The 22,644-nt window shown below is 37.4% G+C and overlaps 1 protein-coding gene across 3 annotated transcripts in view; it reads left to right on the top strand.

Moving 5' to 3' along the window:
- CCDC85A (coiled-coil domain containing 85A) overlaps positions 1–22,644 on the top strand; it is a 179,317-nt gene that overhangs the window by 133,847 nt on the left and 22,826 nt on the right. For 2 of the 3 annotated variants that reach the window (XM_046660298.1, XM_046660297.1), the window contains exon 3: positions 6,142–6,218. The exons of the other annotated variant lie outside the window; for it this stretch is intronic. In XM_046660298.1, the coding sequence (XP_046516254.1) occupies positions 6,142–6,218 (77 nt within the window). The remainder of the gene's footprint in view (positions 1–6,141; positions 6,219–22,644) is intronic. 3 annotated transcript variants of the gene reach the window in all.

The raw sequence follows: 22,644 nt of genomic DNA, 5'->3' as shown, positions 1-22,644 counted from the left end.
CCAGGTCACCTTTCCTTGTGCCTAGAATTCTATTCTCCAAGCTCTCTGCATAGTTGGCTTATTTGCGGGTCATAGTCCTCAGAGAGCTCTTTCCAGGTCTGCTCCCTAATAAAGCTATACTTCCCCACTCTCTCTATGCTGTACTCCGTTTTGTCTGTATCACACTTGTCGCCTTCGCAAAAGATTGTATTTGCTTTTCGTTGTCTGTCTTCCCCCTTGGAATGTGAGCTCCACGAACACATAGACCTTATTGCTCTTGCTTGCTGCTGTGTCCTCAGTATCTAGATCAGTGTCTGGCACACAGCAAATAATCATTATTGGGTGAAGAAGTCTTGAAATTGAAGTAAATTACAAGTACGTATTAAACCCTGCAAGGAACGCCAACAGTCCCTGTGTAGGGTTTAGGGGGAATATTTGCATGTAGCATATTTGGGCATGAAAAATAACGTAAGAAAGTAGGTGAAGGGAAATCACAAGACACTCAATGAGTTGAGAAGGAAAACTTGAAAGAGATTCATGGAGTGGGAAGAATTTTAAATTGTAGAATTATTGAACTTCAGAGTTAAAGGGATCAACCCAGTAGCACTTACAGATAGAAATCTTTGCAGCATCTCCTTGAGCTTTCTCCAAACACCTCTAATAAGCATGAAGCACATTATCATACAAAGCAGCATATTCCAAGTTTTGGATATTCTAATTATTGGAAAGCTATTTCACATACCATGCATAGAAGAATGAGGAGTATTGGACTAGGCAGAGTGGAATGAGTATTTGACCAGGGGAAGGTGTGGGCAGGGACCCAGAGCTAAGAGAACTTGGGGCTGGTGACTAACAGTGAACAGGTTTCCATGGGAGAAATAGGATAGAAAATAGCTTTCATATTTCTTTCAGGTTGGCACAGAGAGAAGGGTCTGAGAAGACTGGAATTAGCTTTATAGGTAATGGACTCAAGCAAGACCTGACATCATTTTTTACTTAGCACAGTTAAAGCTCCCATTAAAAAAGAATTCTCTCTCTGCCAATAAAGCATTCTGAGTTAAATATCCAGGCTGATCTGAAAATGCAGATTCTAACAAGATTCTTTTTTAATAAAAAAAACATCAAATTATAGTGAGAAATGTAATCACTTATATTTCTGGAGCTAATATGAATTCTAAGTAGGAGGATGGCCTTTGCTTGCCTGAGGAAGAAAGAGAAACACTTTTAGTCAGAACAGCAAAAATCTTTTAAATATATAGTTCTGAAGTAATTTCCTTAGGAATATGTAAAAGCCTGTGGATGGTGGGATTAATTTGGAACTAATCCAAGCAGTGTCTTTAGAGCTTGGGATTTATTGAAGAGATTGCCTCCAGGTTATTCAACTTTTTCTGGCCGAGGGAGACTAACTCTTAGCCACAGGAAAGCTAACCCATAAAACCATCGCCATAATAGTCTTTTAAAAAGTTTTCCTCCTGTACACTCTTCCAAATGCTGTAATTTGTTTCAAAATGGACCAGATTTTATTTTCTGCCCTGAAATTTTGGAGACCAGACGACACTACGTCCGATCAAAACCTCTTAGAAGTTTGACAAACCTTAGACAGTTGCAACTACCAATGATAATCCTTTTATGTACAATAATCAGAGTAATTCATGAGTGATTTCAGGGATGAGTATTTCCCTGGGAGAAAAACATTGCTTTAGAGACTAAAGGGAGATAAGAGGGCTTAATATTTTGATCAGAGTATTTTCAAACTAGCAGAGGAAAAAGTTGAGCTACTTTATATGATTTAATGCATTTCAGGTAAATTGAAGTGAAATCAAGTGCAGGATATTGTCCAAGGAAAATATCGACTTATCGTAAAGGTAAAAACCCATCCAGAATATCTAAAATCAAAAAGAAAAAAGAACTCAGAAGCTTGACATCGCTCAATGGTTAGAGATCCAAGATAGGAGTCACTGTGATGCCCAGCAATGACACAAAATCTTTTGAATATATTTGATTAGTCCCTAGTGTTAGAAGTCAAGCTCACTTCTTTCTGGGCTTTATTTATTTTCTCATCTGCCAAATGAGTCAGGAGATCTGGGGCAGGTTGGATTGGGAAGTCTCTAAGGTACATTCCAGTTCTAAAATTGGAGCTACTTAGAAGATGTGAAGTGAGTGGAGTTCTCATGACTATTTCTTACACTTATTTTATTGTGAGAGGTGCGGTGAACTTTTACATGTAGGTTCAAAGATAAGTGAGCTACGTGGAAAGAAATAGTTTCTGCTTCGAAAATATGCCAATGACTTACCCACAGAACATGTTGAAAATGTTGTTGGATTTTCACGTTGGTAGTGTTTGCTTAACCTTGCTTTTTTAATGTGAAGATGTCTGTAGAGTTTCCCAGTCTGGAAAGAGAAGTAAAATACCTTTTGGGGAGGGTAAGAGCAAATCACCATCAGTGCAGCTGTGATTTGATGTTGGCTTCTCAGATCTGTGACTGTGGGATGCAGCTTGACTTTTCCTCCTTCTGCTCCCTTGCTCTTCCTTCATGTGATTGCTTTCCCTCTTCCCTGCTTACAACAGGATGATTCTTGACTGCTGGTCCTTGTCCATCCTGTAGCTCCACTCGCATCTCTCCGGCCTATCAAACCTGTGTTGATCCATTAAGCTCAAATTTCTCCTTCAGAAGAACTACAGCCAATATTGACCTTTCTGTACTCCTGTTTCATGTGCTTTAGCACTGAATTTCATATTACCTTATTGTTATCTTTACTTTTTCCCTCTCATCTCCCCCCAACTGGTTATACACCTCTTGCAGATAGGATCCTTCTTTAATATGTTGTATATCTGTGTAGAGTAGAGCAGAGTATTTGGCTCCATTTCAAGGGGCACCTTGATGCTGCTCTTTTGGTGCCTCATTCTCGGAGGTCTGAAAGCCAAAATGACATTCTGAAATCTCAGTTTTAACAGCTGTCAGTCACTAGTATAAAATGTAATGATCAGTTCAAATTATAGTACATTCCAATGCAGTTGTGTGTGTGTGCATGTGTCACCTTATAATAAAATAAAAAGAATGCCAGTTTTTGTGAGACATTCCTCTTAGGTCAATGCACAACCATACTCCACATTCCCTGGGTGTAATGGAAGCCCAGCTTATTTTATAGTTGGCACCACTCTGGAAGTCCCTTGAGTAAGGAAGAAAAAGGAAGAAGCAATGTGGTGAAGGGGTTGCAGACATGGCCAAATAGGCTCCAGCATACCAGGGCTTCTTTTACTTTCTTACAAGAAAATTTCATCAGCTTTTTTCTAATAATCAACTAGGACTGGGACGTGGATTGTGATGTGAATATTTTAAAAGTATGGAGTTTCTTATGCTTTATCCTTTTATGTTTTATTTTAAAATGTTTACGTATTTTCCTCTTCCGTTATCGATTATGTACTAGTAGTCAGGCTTGGCTAGCCTATGGTGCAATGACAAGCCTTAGTATTTCAAGGTTTAACAAATCAAATATTTATTTTCCTCTCATGTCACAGTTGAAGGATTGAGTGGTTTCTTCAATGGCTTTTCATATAGGAACTTGGGGACCCAGTGATGATCTTACCGTACATTCCAGAAAAATGTTTACCTACTCACTCCCGTTAAAGGATTATGCAGTCAGTTTCTTGATGAATAAAACAACCAACAGCATGGCTTCTCTTACTTATGCCTGCAGATGGGCTCTTCCTCCTGTCTCCCTCCCCTGCAGCCCCCCACCAGAGGGAGTTTTCTCATTTGTTGTATCCGTTCATTGTTAAGTAATAATTACAATAGAGACTGAGCCTGGAACAACAGGACCTTCTGGAACACAGCACATGGGCATGTAATCCTAAAACAATTTGTATTATGAGAAACATAAGACTTGCAATAACTGGTCTTCTCTTCATCCCAACCCTGGAACACTGGCTGATCCAAATCAGTGACACAATAAATATTTGTTGAATGGATAAACTCAAAACTCTCCTTAACTTTGCCTTCACTATAAAGCTTATTTTTTCATTATTTTATCCATCTAAAAATATTCCCTACCTTTTCCTGTCCTAGCCCATATTTACAGTGAATGCTTGGAAACAAAGATTTGGTCTTCATGTAATGTAACTTGACATTAAAAATTGGAGTTGAGGAATGTTTTCCAAATTCAAGAATTTACACCCTTTTCTTTATACCGACATGACATAACTTTCGTAATATAAGTAGAAACTTAGTGAAACCATCAAATATGTAAGCTGCAAAGATCTAAAAGAGAAATTGATTAAAGTGACTGAAGATAGTTAATTAAAATCCATTCAGTGGCATTTTTCAAATGTCTCCTGAATCACTCTGTATAGAGTCATCTCAGCCACTTTAAGTATCACAGTCTTAGGGATGGTACAATATAGGGATGATAAAGATATAAATTGTGACCAAAAAAGAAAAAGAATTGTATTTACCAATGGTTTAAACAGAATATTTCTGAGCAGCTTTTCACTTAGATAGCCCTTATCAAGTGGTTGTTTTTCTAGAGTGGAGAGTGGGGCTTGCAAAACTGTGTAAATCAGGCAATCTACATTCACATCTTGATGATCTGCAAATCACTTATTCATTTGCTAGAGTAAAGCAGATTCATGAAATCAATATGTTTGTTATTCATTTATGCTGTGTACTTTTTTTCCCCATTTCGAAGAGTCCATAAAGCAAGTGCTTAACATTTCATTGAGCTAAAAAATGAGACTATATTTCTGGCAAATGTCTTCAGTTTCCTTTACCTTCTAGTTCTCGCTTGTGAGGAATGCTCAAGGCTAAGTCTTCTTCACTGATGTGAGGTCAGTGGATGGTTATATTAATGGCAGTGATGGGGACTTTCTGCAAACATTTGTGAAAACAAGCATGCTGTAAACTGGTCCGGGATGAGCTTTATTGTTACATTTGTGAATTAAGAACTGAGGCTGTTTATGTATTTTAAGAAAATGTTATTTTGTTGCTTTGGAGGTCATAAAAGTGAAATTGTTCATATAACCAATTTCCCTGCAGAAAGTGTAGAGTTTCCATGATGAATTTCAGATCAAGGTATTACTTTGCATCAATAGCCATCCTAACTTCAGATTGTTAAGGGCTCCAAATACTTACCTCTTAAATGCACTACTGTCTTGGTCTTGCCTCTTGCTCTTTTGCCTTTCTGAGGCTGAAGAACATGCACTGAGGAGGACCTGCTGCTTTAATATTAACTGTGGAAATATGCTCTGGAGCGATTCTACTGTCATGTACATTTCACTATATCTGAAATATATTTGTCTTTGGTTAATGAATGATTTACAACTATGTTGCTATATGATGTGCTTGAATATTTTTACTTTAATGAAGAAGAGTTACCATCAGATTGTTCCTCAGAATGAAACTCTACTTTCCCCTATGTGTGACCCCTTTCCTGACATAAAGTTATACGCTTCAGAGTTTCACTATGGAACAGACGCTAAGCATGATGCTGATTCTGAGCTTTCAGCATACACCTACCTGAGCTTGTGAAGATATGAAAACAAGAAGGAATTTCAAGTCTGCCCCTGGTTTACATGAAGATTTGGGGAAAACTTGGGTGTCTGTCACACTCAGCCAAAATCAAAGTCAAAATTCAGCCTAACTCTATTTATTTAGCCCTTTCATAGCAGTTCTCTGAATTATGGGCTTGATATCTGTAGATTTGAAGGCATGAAATATATATTGGGAAAATGAAGGGAGCTGGATATTTGAAGTATTTTTTGTTTTTAATATGACCTTGTAATTTATTTTGGTTATAATTTTACCAAAAAAGTCTTTTGTGTGGAGCAAATCATTGAAAGCTCAAAATGCACAAAATAAGTAGAAAAAAGAGAATAACTCTCTTCAAGTTCAATATGTCTGATGTTCTGAGGGCTGCATGGTAAGCAAAAGCCTGCAACAGCTCACCACCTGTACATGTCTCTGATTCTCCTTAACATTGTACAATTGTTCAAACTGCTTATAGTTTCAATGGCTTCTGTTACAGATTTTCTAGGAAGAAATCTTTTTTTTTCTTAAATAAAAAAGTAGTCACTACCTGATTTGAATGAAAAGAGCCAGAAATATCCTGACAGTGCAGCAAACAAGACCTGTGTGTATAATGTGAGTTCTTTCTTTTTAATTTTAGAATCAACCTTGTCCTATGTTAGGCAGCTGGAGGCAAGAGTAAGACAGCTGGAGGAAGAAAATCGCATGCTGCCCCAGGTGGGTGACTTCCAGAAGCTCATAGCTAGTCAGTGTCATTTGAGTTGTAGCATTTTATTTGGAATTTAAAGTCTTGATTACATTTTCTCCTTTAAATGATAGAAATCATTTTGTAAATAGCCATTCATCAATGCGGAGTATGATTACTTTCCGTAATGACCATCATATCCAGATTCTTAAGTATGATACTAAAGGATGCAGATTCTTAAGTGTAGTACTAAAGGATGCAGATGTCTGAAATAAGAATGTAAAATAATGTTGAAAGGAAGAAGGGAAGAGAAAGAAAATGAAAAGAAGCAGGAAGAACTTTGATGGTACTACTCATATACATCCTGCATGTAGTTGGTGAATATAGAGAAGGGACTCCTATTTAAATGGAAAATTTGCTAATTTATGAGCTGGGGAAAGCTGTAGGTAGTTTGAAGATTTCATATTTTAATTAAATTAGTACTTTCTAAAATTCTTTGTGATATAATTGAACTCTTTCAGTGCAACAAAGCGATGACAGTATTTGACAGTTTTTACTTTGGGGCTTAATTTCTTTTCCCTGGTGAATGTAAAGTGGAACTTTTTCTGAGATTTAATGCTTTGCTGTATGTTTTACTTATAAAATGAGTTCCAAGGGCTGATATCTTGGTAAGAATGATGTTGGTTGAGGTGGTGATTCTTGGAAATGTTTTATTGAGGAGTTGAACAAATCTACTGATTCTAGGTTGGTTTTCTTTACAGACATGTAGACAGTAATATGTTTTAATATTTTATAAAAAGGAGTTTTCTAAGCATTTAGTCACTAGTGTTCTTTTCACATTCTAGTGATATTTCTAGTTCATAAGTGACTAAGGAAAAATTAAACCTCAAACAGCTAGTAAACAGTAGTTTAAATGAAAAGACAAAAACTGGCTGTAAGTCAGGAGAAGATATGTAAACATTAGTGCAAAGATGCTTTGGGAAGACGTTTTAGGTCTTTTTAATCTTGTTTTGTTTTTAAACTACTTTTGCTTGTTAACGATGATTTGGTCTGTCAGGTACTGCATGTAAGAATGCCTTTCTCTTCTACTGGCCAACCATCTGGCTAGAAATCATGAGATTAAGTGAAATGAATCTATTTCTCTCCCTCTCATACTATACATATGTCAATACTCATGGTGGCAGAAGGGCTTGTTTGCATCATGAAATAAAATACCGCTGGTAGAGTTTTTGTTTGCTCTTCTATACTTTTCATTTTTAAAATTTTCTTTGCCATTTTTCCTTTTATGTTGGATTCACTGTATGATTGTGCTCGGACCCTTGACTGAAAACATCTAACGTCTTTGTTCCAAGAAACCTAAAAAATATAATTAGTTTATTGTGAATGTTATGTATGGTTATATCATCTCTGAGGCAACTGGGAATGCAAATGAAGAAAAAGAGGAAAAGAGAGAGATTTCTTAGTTTCCCTGAGTGGGAATTGAATCCACCATTGAATCCACCACTGAAACGCTAGCCTGTATGCTACCATTGGAAAAGTCACAACAAATGTGAAAATGATTACAAGATAGGTTTTTAAAAATCTGTAAAATTGAGTGTTAGACGTCTTGAAGGGAAATCAGAAGAGTCCTCAACTATACTTGATGTGCCTGCAATATTTAAGTACATAGTAGTTGGGTAGTTAAGAGTGGAGAAGATTAAACAACTTTTCAAGTTAGTGTTCAATCATATGTTTTTAAATACATTGTTATTTTCTATCAAGAAGATTGTTTTTCTTCTCCACGAGAAAGGGCTAGGAAAGATCATGTTTTATTGAATCTAAGACGTTATTGATGTGGGATGTATATTATCATATGTACCGTTAAGAAAGAACAAAATGTCAATCTTACCATGTCAGATTCTTGCTGATTTCAGAGATGTTAAAATGGAAAAACAATGTTTTAGAATTAAACAACTTTTTATGTGTCCAGAGTACTTTAATCCAAAGAAAAGCCATTGTTTGAAATATGCTATTGGACATATGCAAAGAATACAATAGATCTGTCTCAGTTTAAAAGCAATATTTCTGTTAAATTTCTGTATTTGAGGGTGTTGGCTTCATATACAGCTAAGATAGATGTGATAGAACCACCAGTTGCAACTGCTTGTATAAACACAACTGAAATGAACATAGACAGTAGATGAGATCTAAGGATGGAAGACAATAGATGGATTTCAGAGCAGTGAGAATCATTTAAAGGGAGACCTTGTGGAAGACTGAGGCTTGGGCTGGATAACAAAGGCATTGCAACTTATTCTTAGACGTTATGCATGCTATAAGAAACAGTTATGAGATTTCCCTGCAGAGGCTATTTTTGACTGCATGATGTTAGCTGATTTGCAAGGTCAATTCAATGCAACAAGCTGACATCCCTGCATAACGTAGTCTCAGTATCTGAACACTTGATTTTCAGTTGTTAGAGCTTGTTCATTGTGCCTTAATTAGAAGATAGTCTTTTTTACTTTAAAGTTTATAATTCCAAATATATCAGATATCTTTCATTGCTGTAGCTAAGTCTTTTACTGATAGTTTAGTGTTTAGACTAGTATATAAAGCATTTTCCTGGAAGGAGAAATCTCCTTAATGCTTATTTTTATTCTTTATATAACGTCGTGTATAATGAACAGAAAGTCACAACTTCACCCTAACAATACATGTTTAAAAATAAACCGATGAGTGTAATAAATGCTTGTGGATTTCTCTCTGGTTAGTTGCAAAGGCTTCCACTTCTTAGTAAATAAGAAGGTTCTCAGCTCTGACATTCTGTAGACCTAAGTGTAAATAAAGCTTGGGTCCAGACTTATACCCATGCGAAGTCACCGAGTCCTAGAATGAAGAGTTTTTTATTTGAGAAAAGATAGAAAAATACAGTGAAGATTGAGTTAGTTCCATCCAGTGGTGAAGAGGAACCCACAAGAAGCGTGGTTGAAATATCAGTGCAGACACCGTGGCATGTCATCACCCAGTAAGGCCAGAGCTCTTTGCTCTGCTGTGATCTCTACCATATCCTATAAAGATCACTGAGCTGTACTTTAAATCCAGTTTGTGAACACAATATTTCAAAGGCATCTTAAAGTAAGAACAGTCTCATTATTTTCAGAAAATGCAGTATTATTTTCTAGGTATTATTTGAAAAAAAAAGTGCCTTTTTATTTTGGTAGGAAGACAACATGAGATCAACCCTCTTAACAGATTTTTAAGTGTACAGTACAGTACTGTTATCTATAGGTATAATGTTCTACATTAGATCTCTAGAATGTATTGATCCTGCATAACTGAAATTTTATACTGTTGATTAGTAACTGCCCATCTTCCCCTTCCACCAGCCCCTGGAAACCACCATTCTATTCTTTGCTTTTATGAGTTTGACATTTTAGATATCTCATGTAAGTGGAATCATGTGGTATTTGTCCTGTTGTGACTGGCTCATTTCACTTGGCATAATGTTACTATGTGATCCAGCAAGCCCACTTTTGGATATTTACAAAAGAATGGAAATCAGGATCTCAAAGAAATATTAGCACTCCTATGTTCATTGCAGCATTATTCACAGTAGCGAAGATGTGGAAGCAGCCTAAGTGCCCGTCAACAGATGAATGGATAAAGAAAATGTGGTACATACATACAATGGAATATTATTCAGCCTTAAAAAAAAAAAGCAATCCTGCAATATGTGACAACATGGATGAAACTTGAAAATGCTTTTATGAAAGTTGGCGCAAATGATCACTAAAGATCACCTGAATTTAGGATATACTTCCTTGAAAACAAACTAATGTGAACATTTTTTACAGATTACATTTAAAAATATTTCAAAGGATTGCATCTAAACTCTCATAATACACATGACACTAAAACTGCACAGACTGATTTTTCAGCTTCACTATGTGCATGTTTAATGTGATATGAACCCTAAATGAAGATTGTTACTTAAGTAAATGTAGCTGCTATCTATGAAATGTTTGTTACCTTTTAAATCCAATGAGATAGCGTCACCCACAATGACATAAGTAGGCATTTATAAATAAAAGACTCAATAGGGTGTAAAGTTGTGGTTGTAAGGAATGTTATATCGAATTTAAAAGGAGCATACCTATTTCATATACACATTTACACATAGACAAACTTTCTCTGGATAGAGTCATAGATTTTCAAAGCTGGACAGAACCTTACGTATCACATTGAGGACAACCTCTTTTAGTAAAGGCATATAAATGTTCACAGATTAGGGGTATAGTTCTGGTCGGGCAGCTAATTAAGGACACTCAGGCCAAGATGTAAGCCTGTTGAGTGTTCTTTCTAGCATATGCACAGTGCTTCCTTTAATCATTTCATACTATTAATGCAATTCAAGGTAATAAACTGCTAAATATGTTTTTCTTATTGTCAAATTCTTCTTTAAACTTAAAAATTAACATTGGATCTGTATAGCCATCTAAGATTTGTTAGATGTTTATTCTATTCCTGCTTTAAGGGAAATATTCAATTTTTCTTAAAGCCATAGTATCCATCATAAAAAAAAAAATGTGTTTTACAGAATCTTCTTCCCCTGGACACATTTCCAAAATAATTCAGAATGGTGAAGTTTTATTGTACAAGCACATATACCAATATCTGCATGAAAAATTGATACTTCACAGAATGTAGTCAGAGAGGGCCTTTGTCTTCAGAGTGAGTTAGAAGTAGGCGGGTAGGGGAACAGTTACAGTAGTGGTTTTCAAAGTATGTACCCATAGAATTTGATATTTTAGCCCAAATTCAAAACACCTTGCTTAGATCTCCCTACTCATTCCTTGTCCTTTTCTTTATGGTCACAGGGATTTTCAGTCCAGACCTAACCCATATGTTTGTATGGTATGACTACAATGAAGTCTAACTATATACCTTAAAGTAGATGATATAGAATACCTATCTGATGATTTTATTATAAATAAGACTGCCTTTTGAAGATATCAGTCCCTAGTCAGACATAACCATGAGGTAAAAGCTATTACTTTTTAAAACTATCCTCACCTATTCTGTGTTGGGTTTGGATTTTGTGTCATGAAGAGAGCTAGAGACAAGAAACAAGCAGTTTGCTGCGATTCCAAAGTCATTTGTTAAAAGTCCTACCGGGGAATCTGTTCCCTTTCATCAATGCTCTGGCACAAACATCTGCTTGGAAAGCGCTATACACCTTTGTGCCCCGGAGATCCTCTCCAATACAAACTGCCCACCTCCCGAGACCAACGTTTTAGAGCAATTTCCAGAATCAGTAAAGGTGCCGTGAACTGCCTAGTGTCATATGCCTGCCAGTGTGCTGTGGGTTCAGCGACTGTGTTTGAAAGGCATGGCAACTCGGATCACCGCTGAGTTGGGCCCCTTTCAGCAAGTGTTTCTATTTCTGTTGTGCTAGCACACACATCAGAGTCTAATTTTAGGAAAAGAAATGAAAAATCTCCCTCTCATATAATTTGGTTACAGTGTGGCCTCACAATGCAGCCTTTCAGTGCATTGGGAAAGAGGCAGGGCTAATTCCAGAGCATTTTCTGAACAAAGGAAAGGAACCTGTCACCATTGCCAGAAGTGCTGAGGGGAGTACACAGGAGCTAAAGAAATCAAGCTTCTCACTTCCATGGCAACACACCCCAGGTCCAGCATCACATCTCTGCAAAGCTCCCTCACCTGTGTGTGTATGCAGATTACCAGCATGCTGGGCAGAGATGGGAGGAGTCGCTCTGACATGGCCTGACACACACATTTCCCTCATGTGCTTTTCCTTTTTTGCTATGGAGATATTTACTGTTGTTGCTTTTTGCCTTTTCTCATTTTCTGATTTTATGTTTTACAAGTCATTTTTGTCTTATAGGGCCATAAATATATGGCTCTTCTAGGGTTGGAATTTCTCTGAAAAAAAATATATCAATAGCTATTGCACAAAAAAACAGGTACAGAGTAATGCTTTCCAGGATGTTTAAAGCAAGTGCAGGTATTCTTCAGTTGTTATTTGCATAGAAATTGCTATTCTGGCACTCCTGGGGAGTAAGTTGTGCAAAAAAAATTTTTTTCATGGATAGCGACTCTAATGTTGCCCAACCTGAGTAGAATCTGGATGCAACTGATAGGAGAAACTAGTTAAATCCATTAAGGGTTGGTTGCTGCTGGAGTCGTATTTGAGAAAAAAAATGGACTCCGCCAGAAGAGTAGTACATGTGCATTACCATTTTCTCTAAATCACCATGATTTATATAATTGAAGAAAACAAAAAAGCTTTTATGTATAGTTCAATAGAGTTTTCAGAGGACAGATGGGAGCTACACAAGTGGTGTGGGTGTATTGGAATAAAAGAGGCAAATAGATATGGAAATAAATTTATGGGGAAAAAGTTGTGTTGGAGAACCTAAGTAAATGGAGACTAGATTAAGGGAAAAGCTAAAGTCGGTCAGAGAAAATGTTGAAGAGAGTGAAATTCATAGGAAAAATGTCTAAGACAACTCGGAGGCTCAAAGTAGGGGATTTATGACATTCTTCTGTGACCCATTCATGCTTGAGAGTTCTTGTTTGAGAATCTCTGTCTGATATGTAAGAAATCTTCATTCTAATGAGAGAAAATAGGTGAAATAAAAATGCAACAGAAAATATAGCTATGCTACTTATTAAACTTATTAATAGAATTATTGCATTTAAAAAGTTATTAGGAACTATGGTAACAATGATTCATATTTAACAGTGTTATCTTTTTGTATCTATACTTTCATATTAATAATTCTATCACTAGGGCATATTAAAAATTTTTTTATTTATAATTAGCCATAAAAATAGTAGCATTTTTGTTACCTATCCTTGGCAGAATTTGCCACAAAAAATTATAGGACTCTCTCAGTAAAAAGTGTTGCTGTGTAGTAACATCAATTAGAAGCATAGATATTTTAATGAGAAGCAATATAGAGGAATATTTGGCAAAAATCTGAGATGGAACTGTAAGAGAAATTAATGTTGCCTTGCAGAAATGGCTTTCTACTCTTTTCCCCTTTTTAATCCAAAATAAAGTCAAAAATCTTTAAAAAGTTAAAGATGAAACAGTCTTCCCTTTTCTTTTTCTTTTCTTTTCTTTTTTGTTGAGGAAGATTAGCCCTGAGCTAACTGCTGCCAATCCTCCTCTTTTTGCTGAGGAAGACTGGCCCTGAGCTAACATCCCTGCCCATCGTCCTCTACTTTATATGTGGGATGCCAACCACAGCATGGTTTTTGCCAAGCGGTAGCCATGTCTGCACCCAGGATCCGAACCGGCGAGCCCCAGGCTGCCGAGAAGCAGAACGTGCGAACTTAACTGCTGTGCCACCAGGCTGGCCCTCCCTTTTCTAATAGGGTAAGGAAACAGGCTCATGGAAAGTGATGGAAAATACTGTGTGGTGTTTGATTTGGAAATTAAATTAATTAAATGTAAATACTATTGGAATATGGATAGCAAAAAAATTCCCCAGTAAATTAAAGGGCTGGCCCCATGGTGCAGCGGTTAAGTTTATGCTCTCCACTTCGGCAGCCGTGGTTAGCCAGTTCAGATCCTGGGTGCAGACCTATGCACCACTTATCAAGTCATGCTGTGGCAAGCATCCCACATATAAAATAGAGGAAGATGGGCATGGATGTTAGCTCAGGGCTAATCTTTCTTAGCAAAAAGGGGAAGATAGGCAGTGGATGTTAGCTCGGGGCTAATCTTACTCGAAAAAAAACCACAATAGTAAATTATGAAAACTTGGCTTAATTCAAGCTTGTAAAGATGTGACACGATTCCTGGGGTCGGCCTGGTGGTGCAGCGGTTAAGTTCACACGTTCCGCTTCTCTGCTGCCCGGGGTTCGCTGGTTCAGATCCCAGGCGTGGACATGGCACCACTTGGCACACCATGCTGTGGTAGGCATCCCACATATAAAGTAGAGCAAGATGAGCACGGATGTTAGCTCAGTGCCAGGCTTCCTCAGCAAAAAGAGGAGGACTGGCAGTAGTTAACTCAGGGCTAATCTTCCTCAAAAAAAAAAAAAAAAAAGATGTGACGACTCCTGTTTGAGCACAGTCTCAGGTTGATCTCCCTCTCCTGCTGGAGGTCACTCCCTCTCTGACTGATGTCAAAGACTCTAAACCACGCTGTCCTCCCCTCTCTGGTTCACACCTTTCCTACAGTGGGGTTTAGGGTTGTTTTTTTTTTTTTTCATTTAAAAGTCTCGTACTCAGTTTCTTTCTTTACTGTAGCCTAAGCAAAGTGATCATGCTTATAACACATTAAAAATTAAAGTTGGTGCCTCTTAATAGTTGGTAGTTACCTGTATCCTGTAAATGTAAAGTAGGCAACTATAAATGTAATAGAGGCAATGTCTATATTGTCTAAATATAAGTGTAATATAGGCAAATAATTGTATTCTCTGACAAGACAGTTTAGGTAAATAAACTTTTGATTTGAGACTTTCCTAAATTATATTTAAAAAGCTATCATTGTGTGAAAAATAAGCAGAACATAACTGCATCATTTTTAGAAAACTGAGACATAGTCAGCAGTGACTTTGGACTCTGTTAGTAATCAAATAATTAAAGAAGTCACTGTGAATATACTAGAACAAACAGAATAGGAATTACAGGAACTAGGAGTTGCCCTAATTAGCTTTCAAACCAGGATGATCCTCTAACCTCTGTGAGCCTTATATGCCTTGACTGAAAAAGAGGGTTGTCCTGGGTGGTATGGAAGGTTCTACACAGTTCTGCAAATCCAGACTCTCTAGCCTGAGAAAGTTTGTATTTATGTGTGATGTATACACAAAATAGGTGTGCCCCTTATTATTTTGATATAAAATTCCCTCAAAATACAACTTTACACCATACTGGGTCTTTTATTTACAGGTGCATATTTATGTCGTTGTGGATGATTCTACCTCATTGGGTCTACAGTTAGTAAAATTTCATCTGATAGCTGTTAAATTTAAGTAACATACAGTCAAGGGTTTATGTCTTTGAGGCTCATATTACATCAAATATGTGTATAGTGGGGCTTACATCCTAGTCTGAGCAGAGTTAGCTTATGAGTATTTTAAGAGACAATGTGAAATTCCCTTAATGGTTATTTTTGTTGAGATAAAATCATTTGTAATGAACATAAAGACACTAGTTTTTCCTAACAATATACATATTTAAAAATAAACAAGATGAGGGTAATAAATGCTTATGGATTTCTCTCTGGTCAGGTGCAAAGGTCTCTGTTTCTTCTTTGGTAAGTGTCGTTTCTTCTGGCCCTGAGCATTCTGAGCCCAAGGGTAAATAAAAGCTGTGTCCATGTCTTATACCCATGCAAAGTTACCATACCCTGGAATGAATGGGTCTTTATTCAAGAACAGGTAGAGAAATGCGGTGAAGAGTGAGCTGGTTCTCTCCAGTGGTAAAGAGGAGCACCTAGGAAGTATGGATGGAGGATCACTCATCGCCCAGTGAGCTCAGCACTCTGCTCTGCCATGGTCTCTCTGGTATCCTACAGACATCATTGACCTGTACTTTACATCCAGTTTGTGAACACAGCATTTCAAAGAGAGCCCAAAACTATGAACAGTCTTAATCCTTTTAGGAAATGCAGTGTTATTTATTAGGTAATATTATTTGAGAAGAAACTATATTTTAAAAGTTGGTACAAATGGTAAAGATCACCTGAACTTAGGATAGTCTCTCCCAAGCACATAAACTCATGTAAACATTTTTTAAAAGATCATATTCAAAAATATTTCAAAGGATTTCATATAATGGACATATAACATTTCACAGGGAGAATTTAAATTAGGATGAAAGAGAATACCAATATAGGAAATATTAGAAAATTAACTTTTACTTACCTCTAATTCATACCTAAACAATGTATGGTCCTTATTTTAAAAAGTAGCATACTCTTCAGGAATTCAATTCTGAGATAAGCCGAAATTAATTACTGTGAAAAGGAGACGACAGAAACATGAGCTATCATACGTTAGTTTTTTGCAGTGTAACTAGACAGAGTCGAGACTAGAAAGAGGATCTGCATATAAATCGAAGTCCCCTGCACTTGTGATACACAGAAGGAACAATGTCTAGAGGAAGACAATATTTTTTCAAAGGATATCTGATTTATTGGATTCATTCTGTAGACTAAAGCATCTGAAATAACAGCCAGGAGGAAGTGGACTGGGCCTTTCTTTAGATTTTGTTGTCAACGTAGAGAATGAAGGAGGAATTGTAGGAGGTATGTTGCAAGACTATGATCAGTGTCACTTTTATAGTTTACAAAGAGCTTTTACATAGTATCTTTCAAATTGCGTACCAGTGACCCTGGTAGCATGTTAACATATGCAGCTAATTCAAGCAGGTGTAGAGGAAGAGTATGAAGAAAGCATATGAAATAAATTCTAGGCTTTGCCTTAATTATTTTATGATGTAAGGGCCTTTAGTGGCTAGGTAAGTAATTCTTAGTGGGAGAAGATTTAGGGTTTATTTTAGAGTTTATTCTAGAAATTCTACAAAGTAGTTTCTACATAATCAGCAGTGGAGTATTTTGAAAAACAGCCCACCCACATTTGTAAATGTGGCGTTATTGAAAATAATAGTGGATTGTTGCCTCAGGCCACACCAGCCCAGATTGGAGTTATAGAGATGGAATCACTTTTCTCTTAGGCCTTTTGAGCCTACCTTTGGGAGCTGCTCCCTCCTCAAGTATACAGGTTTTCACTTATTCTTCCAAGTCTGGTCCTGACTTTGGCTGTTGACTGGCTGCTACCGTGATGTCCTGGCCATTCCCCGTGACTCCTGGGATCAGGGTTCTCAACATTCTCTGGGCTGAGAAAATCCCTCACTCCTACTTGGGTTCTGCCTTGTTCCAGGCCCAAAACTCACAGAAAAGTAGCTCCTCACCGCAGAGTTCTAGTTTAAGCCCAGAAATGGAAGTAGGAAGGAACAGTTAGTAAAGGGACAATCTATTCAAAGAATGTTCCTCCCTTTTGAAAGTGCTCCATTATTCTTGATGCAAGTGTGCCTACCTGGTCTAATTCTTTCCTCTGAGAGAACTAGTTGTCATCATTCTCAGTACTTCACAAAAATCGACTTACCTCAGAAATTTGTGCTTTCAGGAGTGCTTAGTCAAGGCTCACGAACAATCAAGCCCTCTTTCAGAATTTTTATACTCTGAGATTTTTGTCTCTTCTATAATATAGGTCAGTGGTGTAGAAGCAACTTCTGAATTATTTTTTAAACATGAGAAAAATATAACAACAGAGATAACAAATCTCCTCACTTAACCCTTTGGACTAATTCTTTCAGTAGTTCTATTCATGTAGCTACTGCTCTTAGCAGCTTTATTAGGAGGAAGATTGGATACTGAAAGGTAAGAATCACAAAAGAAATGCATATCTGACTCAAATGTAGTATAGCAAATAAAGGAATTTGGTAACTGTCTTTTCTTGGCCTAAAATACCTCTCATTTGCAACCGAACAACATGCAAGGCAGAATTTCTAATGTTTGACAGATAACAAATAACTAATAAACCCAGGACCAGATGGGAGCCATCCTGAACTCACATAAAAGCTGGCTCTAAGAAGGGAGGCTTTTTAATAGCCAAGATATATCAGCTGTTCTTGACACCCAAGGCAGATGTATCTTCATGTCAAAAACAGAAAATTTTAAAAAAAAATATTTTCGTAGGCTAGGAGGTTTAGTATTCATAACTACAGAAATATTATAAAAGAAAAACAAAATGCACACTCAGAAACAAATCATAACTTTAATAAATTTGATCACAAATAAGCTGTGTGGGAATTATGGGTCTTTATCCTTTTGAGTGCCAAGCATATAACGAGTACCAAAAGTTAACAGAAGCTACAGTTAGAATTTGGATGACAAAGAGTTTTAGACAAAGGGGGCTTTATCAATTTTGCATTTTGAAATTTGTTTGGGAGCAGTGCCAGCAAAACTCACATGCTTTTGTCAGTAAGTTCCGCAAATGGTAAGATAGTGGGTGATGGCAGCTCAGGTTCTTTGCCAATTGAAAAGGACTCTGGAGAGGTCGATTTAACACTGGTCTCTCTAAATAGTCACTTGTGAAGAAAGTGGCTCCTGTGGCCGCATGGACATTCGTTCTATTGAAGAGGATTCTCTTGGTTAGGGAAACCGGTTATATGAGGCTTTGACAACGAGATTAAGATGGGCGTGAGAGAGCAGGTAAGGGCAGCCGCCCCTCCAGCATTTCTTCACTTAAAATAAGTACCTTGCTCAGGATCTTGATATTGGCAAAGTTCTTCAGCATCAATCATAAGAATGTGATAAGACATATTTGTGTTCTAGGTGGTTTCTCAGGGTTATAAATGATGCCATGGTGATTTGTGAATCAATAGGACTTTAATTGGTCTTTAAACCAGTAGAAAGTGTTCAATGTTGTTATCACATTGATTTTTAATCTTTTGTTGCCATATTAGATTATGCTTTTTATTTTAGATGTATCTTTTACGTTAATTCTTTCTGAAGGCATCCAATCCTACTGTTCTTAAGTGTTCAGAATATTAAGTCTTTAGGGCCCAAGGAGAGACATTTTAGATCATGCAAAGGATAGTGTGCAATTGTTGTAAATGATGGATTGCAGTCTGAATGGACCTTTTTCTCTCTGAGAAGCACAGCTTGGGCCACAGCAGGATGGACGACCTAAAGAATCTGTAAGCCTTGCAGCTGGGTCTCCCTCAGGCTGCAGATAGCGTACAGCATGGGGTGGCTGACTCACCCATTCCACCCTGGAGGTTTGTTTTTGTCACAAGTGCTAGTCGCAAGCTGGCATCACCTGAGGTCCTGGATATGGACCAACATTGAGTCCACCTTGATACTGATTTCCATTCAGACCCTGGTCCCTAAGATTATCTCTGTTTTGCAGGTGAGAGAATGTCCATTAATGGGCAGAAGCAAGGTTTGTACCCAGATTTTCTGTTACCACTAGGGTAGTGTTTTTCCCATTTTACTGAAACCTGTCATGGGGCAAGTGTGTTTCTCTTGAAGCAAGATCGTTATGAAAAAAACACCACTGCCACCATCATCCAAAACAAACCTCTGGTGTGGTATCATCAGGGTCTGAATTGGGAATTAGCCAAGAAAACCAGTTTAGTTTCTAGTCCATCTGTTTTGCTATTCACTGAGAGATTTCATCACTGTAATAATGATTTTCTCAGCATGGAAAGATCTCATCCGTTTATCAGTCTTAAGGACATTTCTAGCGCCTAGATAAATAATTACTCAGGAAAGAGTATTTGTCTACTTATCACTAATCTTCTGGTTCAATTATGGTTTCTCTTTATGCTGTTTGCCTCCTTCTCCAGACACTTCACAGACTATTCCCATCTGTAAGTACCTTTTCACCCTCTATGCCAGAGGTTGGCACTTTTTTAGTACAGGGATAGATAGTGAACATTTTCAAATTTGTGAGCCAAATGGTGTGTTGCAACTACTCATGTCTGCCATTGTAGCACCAGAACAGCTGAAAACAGCCACAGAGAATATCTAAATGAATAGGTGTGGCTGTGTTCTAGAAACTTTACTGATAAAACAGATGAAAGGGGCTGGATTTAACTCTGGCAGTAGTTTGCTGACCTCTGCTCTACACCAAAATCATTTGTTTGTCAATTACTTGGGTTATCACTTAATATTGTTTTTTTTAAAAAAATTGGTCTCATATTGTTACTTAAATTTTCATTTGTACATAAAGAATTTAATCATACACAAATACTTCTCTCAATTTTTCTTTTTCGGGGAGGGGTAAGATTAGCCCTGAGCTAACTGCTGCCAATCCTCCTCTTTTTGCTGAGGAAAACTGGCCCTGAGCTAACATCCATGCCCATCCTCCTCTACTTTATATGTGGTACGCCTACCACAGCATGGCTTACCAAGCGGTGCCATGTCCGCACCCAGGATCTGAACCAGCGAACCCCAGGCCACATAAGCAGAATGTGCGCACTTTGCTGCTCCCCCAGGCTGGCCCCTATTTATTTTTTTATTGGTTTAAGTTCCTTTGTCTTTTCATCCCCAAACCTGCCCTAAGTATCAGTATCTGGGATTTGAAATGTTCTGTGATTGAACCAGAGGAGTAGTTGAGCAAGAGGCAAAGCTATTTTTATCTAACAAACCACTTAGCTTTACGATGAAAATTTTTTGGAGATCAGGATGCTTCCATTTGACTTGAAAAGTCAAGACCCGCCCCTCTTGGAGGGATAATTGTTGTGGTACTAGCAGGGAGGAAATTTGTACTTTTCTGAAACACATGTGTATGGTGACTGAAGCTGTCCTTTAGTGATTGATTGATTATATTACTTTTGCGTCCTGGCTATTCTTGCATGTCTTAGAGAGATTGCTGGAAAGATAAGATGGGGCAGGCTTGTCTTTAAGGTAGATACCACATGGCTGGCGGCTTGGAAAGAACATGAATTGCTATATAGTCCTTCACAGATAAGTGAAATTCTAAATCCTAAATTTAGTTTTAAATTTAATTCTAAAGTTGAAAATCTAAATGTTTATCAGTGAATGAGGAAAACTATTTCTAGTTTAGGAGGTCAGAAGCCAGTTAATCTCCCTTTTCCCGTAAGTGAGGGCATTTCATGAAAGAATGAAAAACCAGAAGATCATTGATAAGAATTAAGTGAATTCTGTATTTTTCAGGTTCTTCATATTAATATTTTTCTCTCCTATGATCTTTGTCAAATATGTGGGTTTAAATTACTATGTATATGTGCTTGGAAAAGGGAGGAAAGAAAGGAAAAGCCTTCAGTTGGCTGTGCATGCAGTGTCTCTTCTTTAGGGATCTGGAAGGTGCTCTGGAAAGAACAGAGAAGAGCAAGGCTAGTTCTGGTCTGTAGCATGTTTCCTGTAGAGCAGGATGAGACCCGTAGGAAAGTGAGAAGAATCTTCACTTACTTGTCTTTTTGTCTTTGTTGCTAGGAATTGACATCAGAAGAGCCAAGGAGTGGCAGAGAGCTTAAACAGAGCCAAATGTGTTTGCATGCTTAGATGGTGCCTGATGGCAACCTGGCATTTATCAAGCCTCTCTACAGCACTTAATGTTCTCAGGGTGCCTCACTATCAGATTTGTTAGTCACCCTTCACAACCACCACATGAAGCTAATTGATGGGCCTCTTCATTTTAGCATCGAGGACATGTGGCTTGCTGAGGGTCAGGTCGTGAATAGCTTATGGAGCTCATTTGTTACTTCGTCATTTCTCTCTTAAGGAGGCAAAATCTTTACATTTTTACTTTTTTCTTTCTTTCTTTTTTTTAAAGATAGCTCTAACCAGCCATGGAAAACTTATTATTACTGGTTAACCTGATTGTTATCCAAGATCATATTATTGCAAGAATTCCAATTTTTAAGCAGTTCATTTTTAAAATTTGCTTTTCCTAAAGCTTTACAGTGTCACTTTTTCATAATTTTTCAGTCAACTTTTTGGAAAATTTTAGCTGTGCATGTTAAGATTTAGCCAGGTCCTTTATTTGGGTAATGCTTTCAGAATTTTTGCTCTTTTTTTCTTCTTAAGTTCTTCACCTAGAGACTTCAGGGAAAAGAAAAATTTATAACTAGACAGACTTGGTTTGTGTCATTAGGAGGGATGAGGTGGAACTACTTTGTACATCGGTTATTTATGCTTTTATCCTCAGAATCTCATATAGGGTAGACAAAAGCAGTGACCTTGCCATTTGGAAGGAGAAATGTTGACATTTATCATTAGATTGGTACAGGGAGATTGGTTTAATGGCAAGTAATTAGTGGGCTTCCACTGCTTTTCTTAGTGTAACGGAAATAACCCTTAACAATTATGGAATGGGATTTCTGTAGGCCATGGAAGGATGATGTCTTGTGTTGGCCATTCATTCAATATTTTACCTCTCAAATATTTTTTGGGTTTCTCTTGTGTACAGATACTGTTTTAAACAATGGGAATACAGCCTTGAATAAGCAATTCATGCAACTTAGATTTAATAGATTATTATTTAAAGAAATAAATATGTAATATCTGGAAGTGATAATCACTGTGAAGAAAACAAGAGCAAGGTATAGAATTGGAGAGTGACTGGAATGAGAGGCATTTTACATGGGGTTAGAAAAGGTATCTCTGAAGAAGTGACATCTGAAGGGACCTGAAGGAAGGAACGGAATATGGCTGGAAAAGAGCATTGTGGGAAGCAAGAACAACAAGGACAGAAGCCTTAGATAGGAATGAGCTAGGCATGTTTGAGGAAACAGAAGCAAGAAGGTTAGTGTGGCTGGAACAGAGTGAGTGAGATGGAGAGTAACAGGAGATGAAGTCAGAGACAGAGAGGGAGCAGACCCAGAGGACTTTGTTGACTAAGGTCGTGCTTGATTTGGGTCTGAGTTGATGAAAAGCCATTGGAGGAATTGGCCAAAGGTGCCAT

Source organism: Equus quagga, chromosome 5, assembly GCF_021613505.1.
Source record: "Equus quagga isolate Etosha38 chromosome 5, UCLA_HA_Equagga_1.0, whole genome shotgun sequence".
Lineage (NCBI taxonomy): Eukaryota > Metazoa > Chordata > Mammalia > Perissodactyla > Equidae > Equus > Equus quagga.
Note: the sequence above shows the minus strand (reverse complement) of the source record. Positions and strands in the feature narration are given on the sequence as shown.